General features: G+C 36.4%; 1 protein-coding gene across 3 annotated transcripts in view; it reads right to left on the reverse strand.

Moving 5' to 3' along the window:
* btv (dynein cytoplasmic heavy chain beethoven) overlaps positions 1-15,000 on the reverse strand; it is a 47,822-nt gene that overhangs the window by 28,325 nt on the left and 4,497 nt on the right. For all 3 annotated transcript variants that reach the window (XM_086555608.1, XM_086555606.1, XM_086555607.1), the window contains exons 8-34: positions 14,277-14,964; positions 13,802-13,958; positions 12,724-12,916; positions 12,307-12,534; positions 11,726-11,958; positions 11,166-11,262; positions 10,699-10,907; positions 10,192-10,405; positions 9,082-9,315; positions 8,676-8,878; positions 8,271-8,467; positions 7,780-7,985; positions 7,305-7,502; positions 6,567-6,701; positions 5,929-6,119; positions 5,457-5,580; positions 5,057-5,194; positions 4,562-4,678; positions 4,316-4,408; positions 3,778-3,971; positions 3,365-3,503; positions 2,721-3,023; positions 2,289-2,605; positions 1,932-2,051; positions 569-1,699; positions 284-389; positions 1-89 (exon numbers count right to left, since the gene is read on the reverse strand). The exon at positions 1-89 is cut by the window's left edge and continues 52 nt beyond it. In XM_086555608.1, coding sequence (XP_086411734.1) covers positions 1-89; positions 284-389; positions 569-1,699; positions 1,932-2,051; positions 2,289-2,605; positions 2,721-3,023; positions 3,365-3,503; positions 3,778-3,971; positions 4,316-4,408; positions 4,562-4,678; positions 5,057-5,194; positions 5,457-5,580; positions 5,929-6,119; positions 6,567-6,701; positions 7,305-7,502; positions 7,780-7,985; positions 8,271-8,467; positions 8,676-8,878; positions 9,082-9,315; positions 10,192-10,405; positions 10,699-10,907; positions 11,166-11,262; positions 11,726-11,958; positions 12,307-12,534; positions 12,724-12,916; positions 13,802-13,958; positions 14,277-14,964 — 6,254 coding nt within the window. The remainder of the gene's footprint in view (positions 90-283; positions 390-568; positions 1,700-1,931; positions 2,052-2,288; positions 2,606-2,720; positions 3,024-3,364; positions 3,504-3,777; positions 3,972-4,315; positions 4,409-4,561; positions 4,679-5,056; positions 5,195-5,456; positions 5,581-5,928; positions 6,120-6,566; positions 6,702-7,304; positions 7,503-7,779; positions 7,986-8,270; positions 8,468-8,675; positions 8,879-9,081; positions 9,316-10,191; positions 10,406-10,698; positions 10,908-11,165; positions 11,263-11,725; positions 11,959-12,306; positions 12,535-12,723; positions 12,917-13,801; positions 13,959-14,276; positions 14,965-15,000) is intronic.

Here is a 15,000-nt window from a genome sequence, read left to right on the forward strand (position 1 = left end):
AGGTTTAGGTCCTTCAAGTAAACAATCAGTCTCTCACAGTCCTTTGGTCGGTACATGCGTCCAGTGTTGGTGGATATCACCATACACATCTGAAAGGGAGGAGAAAAATAATTGTCTTTGAAAAATAGCCATAGAATATCACAGTCCACCTTTTTAACATATCAGGCTTATACACATTCTATAAATATCATATATCTATCTCATGTTACTTTTGATAAAACATTAAAAAATGAAATATAATCATAATAGCCTATGAAAAGGTGATTGCAGACTTCTTTCATACCTGAGATAGTTTTTGCAGGATATGTTGAGGAGCAGTGTATGCACTACAGTGGATCATTGTTGCTTGTGTGCTCCTCAGTTTAGAGAAGCAGTAATGAAGCAGGAGACTGAAATCAAAGAGAAACAATATTTCAAGACTTTTTGTATAAAATTTATAAAATTTCAAATTGTAAATGAAACACTGATTCCTTGGACTTTAACTGACCTTTATAGTGAAAATTATTTGTTAACTGATATTCACATGTATCCTTTTCAAAAGGGAGATAACATTTCACTTGCACAGTACCTTTTTCCACATCCTTCAGGCCCCACCAGAATGAACGGTTGTTGTGTCTCCATTTCCAGCCATGAACTGAAGTAATCCAGGGAGCACAATGCATCTGATGTCAAGATAAGGGGCATTTCTGCAGAGTCAGCTTTAACATTCTCTGTGGATTCTGATGTGTAAGCCTCTAGACGGTCCTTGGCAGAATCATAGTAAATATTTAAAGGTTTTCGTTGGTCAGGAATATGTTCACCAACCCATGAGTAAACCTCACGAGCAAAATCTGCTCTGATGTTTTCAGGGAGATTGCCACCTAAGCCTCTTACCAGTGCCAAAGCAAAGTGCACTTTGCTTGTTACACCGGGAAGATGGGAGAGGCCATTCAAGACCCATCCAACTAAGGTGGTCTCCACTTGGGCTTCTCCTGCACGTAGCACCCACTCAAGTGCCTTGAAAAAGTGTTCTTCAATATAAGGTTCAAGATACTTCCTGGTACTCTCCTCCTGTGAGGAAAGCCATGCACTGACGACTGCCTGGATGTTGGTATCTTCATCACTCAAAAATATCATTCCCATCCGAGAGATTGTGGCTGGTGATGCAGATGACAGATCATGGGTTTCAAAGAGGAAGTTTACATTTGGCCCAAACTGAATTCTCTCACCAGATGGCATGGTTAGCAGTCGATTGTCATCCAACACAGAGTTGAGGGATTCAATCCACTCAGGATCAATGTCTCCATCACAGATGATCCACGACGTAACATCTGTGGGTTCCTTCACCACCTGACGTGCGGAGGCTGTCAAGACGCCATCTGACCACTCTCTTGTGTCATGGTCGATGTGCCCAAGGAGCTGCTGTCTGGGCATGGCCTTGGGGTTCATGACATATTTCTTCACTTTCTTCTCCATTCTGAGTAGAGCCTGACGCAGGGTCTGCCACAATGTTGTCTTTCCTGATCCGGAAGGACCCACAATCACCACTCCCATGCGCTGCTGAAGCTGCTCATAAAGCTCTAGGGCCTTCTTTATTTGTCTGTCATTTGGTATAAGACCCATTTCAGTAAAGACTTCCTGAAGAACAATGGCTAGGTCTTCGTATCCAACTCCCCTGAACTTGACATCAGGGAACACATCTTTCACCAAGTCATCAAACCTGAAAATGTTCAATAATTCTGACAAATTCTTTATAAATACACTTTATTATATAATTCTGCAGAAAAGAGAATGCATTTCCATAACTTCTATATGTTTCTTATCATTAAAACAATTCATGCACATGCAAAAACACAATCAAAGTATATTGTAAATACTGTTCATACAAATATAATCAGAATATAAACAATGCCAAGTATTAATAGCACTACCAGTAATGCTGTGCACTTTACCTTGAGCTGTCTGAGAAGGTTAGTTTTGACAGTGTATTGAGCCTCAGAGCTTGAACCACTAGTTCTGATTCAACTGTTAAGCCAATCCCTGATTCCTTTTCTTCATCTGATAATGATTTTCTGTAGTGGCAAAAGTATGTTCAAAATTAAAATAATGACTTACAAGGAATCACCTCTGGACATATTTCTCTCTATTATTTTCTCTACTCTAATTATGTGATATTTTCTTGCTTGAGAAAACATCAAGAGGTTAACATCTCAGTTTCTTCTGACTAATTTCCTTTCTATTTTTTTAATTTCAATTTTGTAATTTTATTAGAAAAACACACTTACCTCTACTTGCATGTCATTATTTACCTGTATGTCTGAAGTAGATTCCCTGAGCCCTTCAGCACGGTTTTCAGGGCACGCAGACCCCAATCATAATGCTGCTGTGGTGTTAAAAGCTCTTTGGATAGTGTGAAGATGGCCACTAGTTTACGCCCCAAGCTCTTGGCTTCCTTGAAACCCTCCGAAAACAGGATAACCTCAGCAATTAGTTCATTGTCAGGACGGGACATTGCAACGGGTCTGAATAGCTGCTTCAGGTTATCTGGTAGCTTTTGTCTGCCACCATAGCCCTTGCCAGCTGGGTTGAGAGTGATGAAGATCCCTGAGTTTGGATCAACAGGAACCTGTAAATGTAAAGATGATGAGTTTCAGAAAATGATAGCAAAAACTGATAAAAAAAATTATAAGCAAACATGTCAACAAGTCCCCTCTTCATATAACAAAACATCATCAAATCACCTCTTTATCTAGCAACAATGTCGAGGAGGCTTGTGACTTCAATGCTGCCTGGATAGTCTGGATCTGCATGGAAACAGCCGACAAAACTGCCTCTTCCAATCTGTTAAACTCATCAAAGCAGCCCCAGGCACCACACTTCACCAAACCCACAAAAATGCGGCCCATACTCTTTACATCAATGCCCTCATCACAGTTAAAGACGAGAACCTGCCGCCCAAATAGGTTTCCAAGTGCCTTCACCGACTCTGTCTTGCCTGTTCCAGCTGGGCCATAAGGGTTACCGCCTAGTCCCATGTGCATGCCCTGCATAAAGTGTTTATCATGTTAGCATTAGTATGTGTCCAAATCTCACTTAGAATGAAACTAGGCCAATGAAAAAGTATTTGTTTATTTGTTACTTTTATATACAGCTTACTCAAGTGTTATGTAATGTTTCTGATATAAAATAACAAAAAAAATAATCTCAGTCAGTCTCATATTACTTTTACACTTGGAAAAAGAAAGGTTAAAAAAAAATTAGTCAAATTTCTTATATCAATATTTACTACAATGGAAAATCATATGAAAATACTGATAAGTAAAATAAGAAACCCATACTACACCTCCTTGGGATAGTCTAAGTAACATTTATCAAAGAAACTTGCCTGTGTTAGTGTTAAGTAGCATTTATCTGTCAATGGAGTGTGGACCAGTTTTGGAGCATTGCCTTGGTACTCATAAGTATAATCAAACTGCGCATCAACCATCCGCATGTAAGCTGAACCACCATCGCCCACGTAGAATCTGAAATGAAGTGTTGTGAAATGTGTGGTGGTAATTACATACTGGTGTGATGGTTTACTGGAAAGTTGTGTAATTTCAAGATATGGATTTCACACATGTACACTTACAGATGTCTGTATGTTAAACATATACATGCATAGATACCCACACACACATAAACACATTCACAAGCACACACAGACATGAATTATTTTTCTTTTCCTCCCCTCTTATCATTCATCCTAACTCCTGTTTTCTACCTCTTCCATACAAACCCAAAACAAATTCAAATCACCGAAGCTGTTTCTGCCACGGCCAGTCCAACAAGGAGGTGGTGTTGGCTTGCAGCAGGATTTGAACAACATCAATATTGTGAATTGTGTCTAGAATTAAAGCTTTCAACTTCAGCTCTAAAACAAGACTGTCCACTTTGCCTTCAGGAGTGCCATCCGAGCTTAGGTCGACCCCTGTGTATGATTCCAGTTTTGCCTGCAATTTGGATCATAAGTGTTGCATTTAATTATATGATCAAACCTATTTATTCATCATTGTTTGTGTTATCAATAACATGAACATTTTAGTTATTATCAATGAATCAGTGGCATTATAATCAACCACTGTCATCATATTATCCCTGATTGTCTCCATGTCATTTCATCATAACCTGGCCAATAGTACATATTTTGTCATTATATTATCCGTGACTGTCTCAATGTCATTTCATCATAACCTCGCCAATAATACATATTTTGTCAACCAAGTTGTTTAATAAAGAAAAAACTTGAATTCCATATTTCCTTCATGATTGTCTAATTTTCTCCCTAAACACAAACCTCAAGTTCCTTCTGATAGTTTGTCAGACCACCTTCCTTGATAGACTCTTCACATCGCTCAGTAAAGAGAATGGCATCAGCTAAGCACAGGATCTAACATGGGAGAGACAGTGACTGATCAGAATTAGTCATATTTTATCATAATTTTAAAAAATCTTATTTCCTTAAGAAAATAAAACATTCCAAGTCATAAGTAATAGATATAATACATCACAGTCCTGACCTAAACCAAGAGAGAAGTCCTACCTGAGAGGGATACTTGAGAGGGTCCATTCCTGCTTCACTGCGTGCTTCTTCCAGGCACTCACTCAGCAGCTGACGGAGGGTCATCTTCATCTCTTCACTCAAGCGGAATAACCAATCCTAAAAAAGAGAACACTGTAGTTTTAACATCTGATATCGTTAGTAAAAGGTTACTTGTAGTGGTATGTTCTTAATATTGTGCTAGCTAAACAAGATTTCGATACAGCTAGGCTTTTGGCTATGAGAAGTTGTACAGGCCCTAATTGGCAAAGATTAACAGTACATAACTGACCTAGGTAAGATAATTATGTTACTATATATAGATTATAAAAAGACAAACCACAAAATTTGATATTTAGAGAAATCTTTTCAGGCCATAAAATCCTAAACCTTTATATTTGATTCTGGCCCTGTACCATTTATAATCAATATACTAAATATGTATTTGATCTCATTAAAAAAATAAACAGCCCATTATATCCTTTACAATTCTTTTACCTCAACTTCTGTGGTTATTTGAACAGGCCTTTTGAGTGGAACATCTTCCCCTTCTAAGCTTCTCATTGCTATGATGTGAGAGTTTTCTTCATCAAATCTTACATTGTGGATTCCAGCAAACAGTTTCTTCAAATGGGACTGCAAAAAAAAGCTTGTAAAAGTAAATGAAAAAATTACCTAGTTTCAAATTTCACAAATATTTGTAGTGCACAGAAGAAAAAAGTGTTACTACATTTCCTAGTTTAAATATATTTACCACTGATGCATTCTATGCTCACTTCCCCACCCATTATTCATGATCATGCACAAAGACACCATTTTATCTTGCACAAAAATACCATCATAATCATGCACAAAGACATTTAACTGTCAAAAGAAACCTAAACTCATGCCCTTGTACCTGAATGACCTCAGGATTTGTGGCCTGACCCAAGATCTCCAGTAGGTCATCATCACCAATGAAGTAGAAGCGGGGAAAAGCCGATCTCTTTTCTTCCAAGTATTCGTTTAGACTCTTTTGGCATCTAAAGAATTAATGGATGTTGAGAATCATGAGAAAGGGTTAGTGGAATGTTACTACATAACACCTATGTTCTTCTTATACATGCACAGTTTAGTTCTGAATGGATGTTAGCATGGAATGGTGAAATTTCTAGTAGAGAGAGGAAAGTCTAAAAATGCAAGAGAGGATTAGTAGAATCTGAGTTATATTCATCACTTTTAAATCATGGCATTCCAACTGAAACCAACAATCCCAACCACTTCAACAAGAAACAAATTAACAAAATTGCAAAACATAATTGGTTGTTTCCTTAAGCAATCCAATCTACTCAATCAAATTACTCTTCCCTCATACACCCTAATCCACTTACCTGGCCAGCTGATCAAGAAGAGTCGTAAGAGTGTTCCGAATACTATTGATTTTGCAGAGTGATACCACCTTATTATCCCTTGCAACATCTGCCATGATTGCTTTGAAGTCGTCATCAACTCTTCGGAACCTGCCTTGTTCATTGGGTAGTGCACCTCTTCCAAAGATGGGCTCTAAGTACACCCACTTCCTCTGCAAATTGCAAAAGTCAATTTGTCAGTAATTATTTAATATACTTAATTATTACACTTTTATTCTCAAGGACATAATCTTCTTCAAACTGTGCATTTTGTATTTGTTTTAGATATTACACCCCCTATACACAAATTTTGTTCATACAATCAGTTTTCCCAAACAACTGTAATCATTTTTTTTTATCTGAAAGTTGCTAATAATCATCCTACATTAACTCAATATATCTAATTTTGGGTTTCTGTATATATATCTGACATTTGTGTAAATTTCTAGTCAAAGTCAGATACTGGAAAATAATACTTCTCTCTTTCATTTATAGCAAACAAACACATGCATTACTTCCCAAACAAGTAAAACCACTCTCACTTATCTACTTACTTAATTAATTAATTAATTTATTAATTTACTTACTTACTCACTCACTCTCTAGTACATAAATCATACCTGTATCTGATTCAAATTAGTCAGGTATTCATCCAGGTCAGCCAAGCGCTGCTCCCACATGCGAGCCCTATCTGCAAAGCCCCCATAGTAGGGCGAGTCTTTCAGGGACTGGAGAAGACTCTGATGATCACCGACCTGATAAAGAAAGCAAGTTACTTTTATTCTATCTGTTTTCATATATGATCACTACAAGTGCCAATGCTAGTAACCAACCAAAATGCTTCAGAAATAAATGAAGTTGATCTTGAGTATTTCTGGGTCACTGAGAATGGCTTGTAAAAAAATATCTTTTGGTACTTCACAGCTGAGCCATAGAGACCAACCTACAAGCAAGAATTCCCTTGCTTTTCTACTTCCCTCCCTCACTTATCATGAAGTGGCTTTTTTCCCCAAATAATTATGATTCATGAGCAATATGGCTACTGACTGTATATGTTACAATCTTTTATGTGTACCATGCAGGAGTAGTTTTATATTATGTTGATATGCACCATACAGTGCATCTTTTTTAAATACATCCTTTTTATGTTATATGTTATATGTTCTAACTGTATGTTTTTAAAATGTTTACATATTAGGATTCCCTTTTCAGAGAGCCACAAACACATATCTCTTGGCTTTGTCATATAGTGTAGATTCTCTTATATCCTATAATTAATTATTCCACAGGTTAATGAAAATGAGCACTGCAGAACATTTACCATTCCCATGGACTTTTGAAGAACTTTTTTTCCTAACCTTGTTGATGACATCCTTCCACTCCTTGATAAGCATGATCTCATTATTGCGCGAATCTGAGTGTGGAACAAGGGTGAGACGAGCATCAACCTCCCACACATCCAGCTCTCCGAGGGCTTGGCGGATCACAACCTCCCCTGCAGCTTTGGCATTCATCTCCTTTAGTACATCACTCTGGTTTATCATCTCATCACGAACCTGTACCAATAAATGAAAGATAGACAAGGAGTTTTTAGACAGGATCAGCAAATGTATGTTATCTGATTAATTTTTATCACTTTTGTTTAGAAAGACCATAATATTTTGTGTCAATCTAATATGTGGTGATAAATCTGTCCTGAAATCATCATTTTTATCTTGTATCAATTACATATCGACAATTCTTTTTTTCTAGTGGTATATGCAGATAAACTTATCCTAATATTAACAAATACATTTCAACATTCAAAATGTGAACAAAAAAAATATCACTTACCTTCAAAAAATGTCCGAAGGTAAGCTTATCGATAGTGATATTGGTAGGTATGCCAAGGATACTATACATCTCTATCCAGTGTTTCTCAGAAAACACTTCCCCACGAACGTACTTCAACACTGGTAACATTGTCCTGAACTTTTCCAGTTCATGAATGAGCCGTACTGTTACTACTGTGGTTTCTCCTGAATTGCGTAGTTTGTCATCTGAAATATGTGTACCAAAATTAGTTTGTCATCTGTAAGGATATCTTTAATGAATATAATCTTTAGATGAATAATTTGTCTAAGATTTTTGATAATCTTTATTTCCTTATATTGCATCACTCTACCTTGCACTATTCTTTCCTCCAACACAAACTCCAAAGCAATCATAACATAAAAACAAAAGTAATAAAATAAGTTGCAAATTACTATTAGAAGAACTAAAAGATAGAAAAACAAACATTAACATTTAACAGCAAACAAATCAAATAGATCTCCTGGACTCACTCCAATTGGCCAAAAACTCCTCAAAACGATAAGTCTTGCTCCGGAACACGATCCATTCTTCCTTGGAAAACTCTTCCATGCTGCTGTTAAACTCATCAAACAGACCCCACACTTGCTCATGTTGCTTCAAGCTCTGTTCAATCTCATCAATCATGGGAAAGTAGGGTTCTCCCATCCCGAAATGTTCATAGTCTTTTCTGTCAAGAAGGGAAAGAGTGTGAAACATCTTTTAAAATATTGCCTCATTCATGTTATTCTTAGTAAGTGTATCAAATCATGTATTTCAATTTCTAAGACAATGGTAAAAGAATATTAATAAGAATATGAATTATTATCAAAATGATCATAATAATAATTATAATACTATTAAAAAATAACAACAAATAACGAATTAGAATAACAAACTTGATGCTATCTCGTGATTCCATCAGCTGATCCCATTCAAATCGCTTCTCCCGCACGAGCGTGATGGCTGCTTGTATGCGCTCTGAATCCCCCTCCAGCTGGTCCTCCTTTGGCTGAAGCTGCTTCCATCTCAGACCAAAGTCTTCAATCTCATTGTTGAAATTATTGGTTTGGCTTTGAAGGTTGGCTTTGATGGCTTCAATCTGTTCAAAAAGGGTGGATATTTTTTTTCTTGCAGTTCTTGGATGATGTTAATAGAAAAGATGGCAAATGCTCTTTCAGGCTACATTCTGTGAACACTTATTTGGCCTGAGTATAAATGAAGAGTATCATATATACAGAAAAATCAAATAAACATCAAATAAAAGTAATAAATCTCAGTTTTAAAACAAATTTGACATCCCACCTGCTTTGAAACAATCTGCTCATGGTTATCCATAAGGGTCTTGTAGTTATCCCACTGCATTGTAACACGAGACACCTGGTCTACCCTCTCTTTTGTCCAGCTGGCCAGGGTCTTGTTTTTGCGCTCAGCCTCATTAAAACGCCCGACCATCTCCTCTGTTTCTGCCACATATTGTGAATGCTTGTTGCTGGCTTCTGCAATCTCTTCTACAGTCTGTGGTTGTCTTTTGAGGACCTGTTGGATCAGGAATCCCATTCTGTATATGGTGTTTGCAATGACATCCTTTTAGTGTTTTTCATTTCTTTAAATATTCATCTTGTTCTTTTTTTTTTTCTTTTTTTTTTTTCTTTTTTTTCTTTTCTTTTTTTTATTAATGGAAGTTATGGAAATATTCCATACCAGGTAGTTAGAGAAATCACATCTTTTGTCATTCATTCTATCCCAGAGAATTGGAGAAATTATACTCATTGTCATTTATTCTATCCCAGGTATTTAGAGAAGTCATATCTATTGTCATTCATAACAGGATAACATGAGTCTATCAAAAAAAGCAACTCCCCCTAACCCAAACTCAGTTCACACTATCCTTTCCATGTGTTGATGAGAAATACTTACACACCATCTATAGTTTGGCACACTTTTAGTTCAACCATGCCTTATAAACATCAAAACATCAAGAGCTGTGCCCTGGTGTCTGTCAACAACAGATGTGCCTAGAGACAAGGAGGAGATAAGCTGCACAAAGCCTGGCATTGAGAAGTCAATGTACTTTTAAAAAATTCTTATATAACATTCATTACCACACGTCTATTCATAATATACCCTCATTCACCCTAATATCTACTCATATCTACCCTTATCATCTTAATCTACATCAAACATCCATTTTTTATCACAAATCTACTCTAAATCTACCCTAATCAATGATAGATCACAACCAAAATATAATCACTTTGTCACTGGACCATCAGTGATCATTTACATAATTCAGGTGAAAAAAACAAACAAGAAACCACTGAACCAGGAAGGAACTAATAAATGCATTACAATACAGTACTTCCACCATTGGCAAAGGTAAAATGATAAAAAGAAAGAAAGCATATCACTCACTTCTATTGCACTTTCTGTAAATTTCTCAATAGCATTAATGTCCTCAATGATGGCATTATGCAGACTCTGCACCAGTATGTCCCAATATCGGCGGTTCATGATCTCTAGTTCTACACGTAATGGCTGGAAGCTGATGCTGAAACAGTCAATCTTTTCTTCTGTGCTTGGCAATTTGCCAATCTCTTGGCCCTTGGCCTTTGAGGCTCGGAAATTCCTGAAGATAGAGATATCAGTTCACAGAAAAATTAAATACAAGCTACTTTCTTTAGCAATTTTTTCTTTCCTATCAAGAGGACTGTGAGTCTGTGAGTCTCAGAATCTGAGGATTTATGTGAAAAGATTTGACTTATCTACATATATTAAAATTATGTTTGTAATACAATCAAAATTAAATCTCTATTTTCAAGAGGTTGTCTCAGAGTTTTTTTTTCATTATATTAAGAAAAATCTATTACATAAACTACCATTAATTAAATCTATAATCTCAAATGTAAAATTTGCTTTTACCTGTCCCAATCTTCTGCAACCTTACAGTGCTTATTCACTAGCTGTTCAATGTCACATGACCCTAGGGCACACAGGTCAACAAAACGTTCCTTGACCTTTTCCAGTCTTTCAAAGAGTTCCTCTGCTCTCTGAAACAGCTGTGTGAAGCGGTGGGCATTTCGGTCGACAATAATGGGGAAAACAGGGTGGTCATTCACTTCACTAACCCCCTGGTCAAAAAGAAAAATAAATAATATCAGTAAGAAAAAAATATCAGAAACAAATAATAATAAAAAAATATATAACAACTATAATGATAATAACAATCATAATAATGATAATCATAACATTAATACTCACTACTTTGATGATAATAAAAAAGAATTCTGATTACTATGATATTACTGTAGTAATGATATTAATAATAACAAAATCTAGAACAAGACCTGCTTCATGATTGAGAATAAAAAAGCATAATTACAACAAACCTTAAAGTGATAGGGGAGTGCAAGGAACCGTTTCAATTGCCCATAATATTTCATTCGTATTTCTTCCATGGGAGGACGAAACTGTAGTCTCTGTTGCCTGTAAATAAGAATAAATAATAATAATAATAACAACAATAGTAACATTAATGATAATAATAATATTGACAATCATAATAATAATAGAATTAATAAAAATAACAATAATAAAAATAATGATAATAATAATATCAATAATAATAATAGGACTGATGATAACAATAACAATAGTAATAATATTTTCATTTTCATTTTCATTTTCATTTCATTTTCAATTTTATATTCTTATCAATAATAATTATAATAATAACAATAATAATAATCATCATATTAAACTAATTCTTTTTCTTTCTGGTTGATGGGCAGGAGAGACAGAGGAGTCTATAGTTTAACTTGATCTAACAGCCCAGAACTTATAAGTAAAGTATCAATCAACAATAAATGTCCAAAAATGCAAATGAGCCCAAATTCTAATTAAAAAATCATAAAATGTCCACACACAACCACGTCACGGCAAAACCCACCTATAAGTTAGTTCCACCTTGAACTCTGGAAGGTGCTGATTAAGAGCTTCGATCCCCAGTTGGTACTGATGCTCCAAGGCCTTATACAGCTGCCGGTCCCAATGGGAACACCAAGATTTCTGGTCAGAGAAGCCCTTCTCATCCAGCTGATGCATAATGGACCTCATCTCTTTCAAGAGCTCCTTCCACTTTGGCTGGTGCCTCAAGAGGTCTGTATTCATCAGTTGGAGTGCCTGGAGATCATATAGTTTTTGTTTGTCTTATTCTTATTACTATTTTCACTTTACCTTTGTCAATGTAGTTTATTCTTATATGGTCATTACCTAAGTGACAAAGTCTGAGATCAAATCATAGTCTTATATTATTCCAATGACTTTCAAGTATTGGTTCATGTATCTAGACAACATACAACTCTGCTCAGTATAGAACAAGCACAGCAAGAACAAAAAGCAGACAGCAAAAGGTAGAAATAACAGAAAGAAAATATTAACTGGATGATAGAATAAAACCAAAGCAACAGGAAAAACATCTTTCACCACCAAACTTTTCACTGCCTCCTACAAAATATTCTCTCGACTGACCCTTTCCTTAACCATGAGATGACACTGTGCCAGCTGCTTGTTCTCACGAGCCAGCCTCTGTGTAGCAGCTTTGAGTCTGCTTATGTATGAGTCTAATTCTTGTGTGTTTGACCAGGTGATGTTATTTTGTTCCTGTACCAGCCCAGACAATGCCAGAGCAGCTTCCAACATCATCGGTCGCTGGGATGGGATCATCTGGTCTCCTATTGTGTTGTGGAAGTTGGCAATCTGAAAAGTTATATTCATTGGTAAGGAATATCAATTTTGTTAGGCAAGAACAAAACTTATGTGAAGAACATCAAAATCTTCAAAGGCAGATTTTATAGAGATGAAGAGGAATAAAAAGACACAGATGATGAGAGAGACAGAAGATGAAAAAGAAAAATGATTAATGGAAGAAGGACATAAGCCCCTTACCTCTTCAAGTGCTTTTGCCTGCTTCATAAACTTCTGAGCAAGTTTTGCTGTCTTGATAATGTCAGGATGTATTTTGTGGCCTAGAATGGATAGCTGGCTGACCTCCCTCACCAAGCCAACTAGTCGAGGGTTGTAATTTACACGAAGCATTCGACTGCTGCTGAATGACAACACTGGGGAATCTGTGGCAAGGCTGAAACAAGATTGTCTTGAAAATATGTTTCTCATATTTCTTTTCATATAGTGAATTAATTAACCATAAAAAATAAAGAGAAAAAAAATAGTTGTATAGAATAATACTTTATGTATTTGCACTAAATATGATATATCCATGCTTTAACAGAACTATATCATTCCATTTTAGCAACATGTCTCTTTACATCTATCATAATACAGAGTTGGGATAGAAAACTGTATTTCTATGGCTGGAGAAATCTGACACTAAAGTCTGGTGCACCAAAGTGGTAGCCTGAACTAATCAAAATTTACCAGATAAAACAATGTATAGGTAAAGCTGTATAACACATATTTCTAAGACAGTGGAAACAAGAAATCCATTCTTTATCTCCCTCTAGCCCCCTTATGAAATACTGCTAGATGTAAAACTGCTCCATGCACAGTAAACTATGCTGAAATTCCACCCACCATCAGGCAGGCTAATGCATGAATGAAGGCTTTTAGATCCTAAGACAGGTTATCAAGAGTAACAGCAGTACATGCAGGGAGAGAGATACCTGTTTCAGAATATGTGTGTGTGTGTTTGGGCATATATGCTTGCATGCATGCCTGCATGCATGTATGCCTGTGTGCCTGCGTGCCTGCGTGCGTGCGTGTTAGAGTGGTTTAAGAGCCTCTTTCTTAGCACTGTCAGTAATCTGTACTTTTTTCTGAATATAATTCTATGTGTAGGGTGATATAGTCTAAAAGTATCAGCTGTACTCTCATATGACAGCTGGCATAAACCGAACTCTAAACTTATAGTATAGTGATTCGATACCCAAATGCCAGTTGGTTTTTAATCAAATTATTAAACAAAAAAAATACTTGAATAGATAAATTGTTCAACATGCAATAGTACCTGAGCTCCTCTGATTCGATCCTCTGTAGCATTTCCCGAGACCAAGAGTCAAACTGGTCATTGTGATAGTCATCAAGTTCCTCACAGAATTCTCCAATGTGTCGTTTCAAGTCATCATAGCCGTTGAGATCACACAGCAATGCATCAGCTGTCTTGCCTAGCATAAGAGAAGGAATGGGTTTATGAAAAATTTTGATTAATAGAGTGTGTGCATGCATTTGCTTTTGCATGTGTGTGTCTGTGTGTGAATTACATATGCTATGTAGTTAAAAGCTGATAACTACAAGAATAGGCCATGATATTCCATTGCTATAGTGTATCAAAATACAACATTTTCAACTTATGACAGTTATATTACTCAAGGAGTAAATACATTACAGATAATATCCCCAAAAGATAGAAGAAATTTCACTTAATTTTGTATAAATTCTAAAATGAGATTTCCATAAGAAATAAAAGAAAATCATACACTTACCAATGTCCAACACTTTTGCATGAATGGGTTTAACCCAATAAATGTTGCTGACTACTTCAGGTACATTTGCCAGACGTCTTGGCCCATTAACAGCTGTGCTGCTAAAATCAGAACTAATTGTGCGAATGTAACTGCTAAGTTCACTGAGTAGCATCTCCCTTTCAGAAAGAAGTTCTTGCTGTATGCTCTCACGCTTGATCAATTCCTTGTACCTCTTGAATTCCTGCATCAGCTGATAAGCACTAGAGTTCATGTTTCTAAGCTGTCCTCTCAATTTGCCTGCAATCCTCTGCTCAGCTGGCTTGAGTGAATTCTCAAACTGGCGAACTGCTGCTTGCCATAGAGGTTCTGTGTAAGGATTATACTGAACGGGCTTTAACCCAGTGAATGGCTTGAATGAGTCAGCTGTTTTGAGCTCCTCCTGTTCACTAATGGACAAAAGTCTAGTCAGCTGTTTATGCAGAGTCCGAAGGCTTAGAATTTCATTCAAGCGTTTTGAAACATTTTTGCAGTATTCAGGGACGAATGGTTCATTTTCCCACATCTGATCTACACCACTCTTCCAAAATATGCCAGTGAGTTTGTTGCAGCTATCCACCCAGCGATCACACAATGCAATTCCTTCTGACAGGTTCTTCTCGATCTGTGTGAACTGTCCACCCCACAGATCTTCCTCGCTTAATTTTCCCTAAAAAATGTGTCAACATTGAAAAAAACAAGTGTA

Source organism: Penaeus japonicus, unplaced genomic scaffold, assembly GCF_977035675.1.
Source record: "Penaeus japonicus unplaced genomic scaffold, GWHDUDI00000001_assembly GWHDUDI00000031, whole genome shotgun sequence".
In the NCBI taxonomy this organism is placed as follows: Eukaryota; Metazoa; Arthropoda; class Malacostraca; order Decapoda; family Penaeidae; genus Penaeus; species Penaeus japonicus.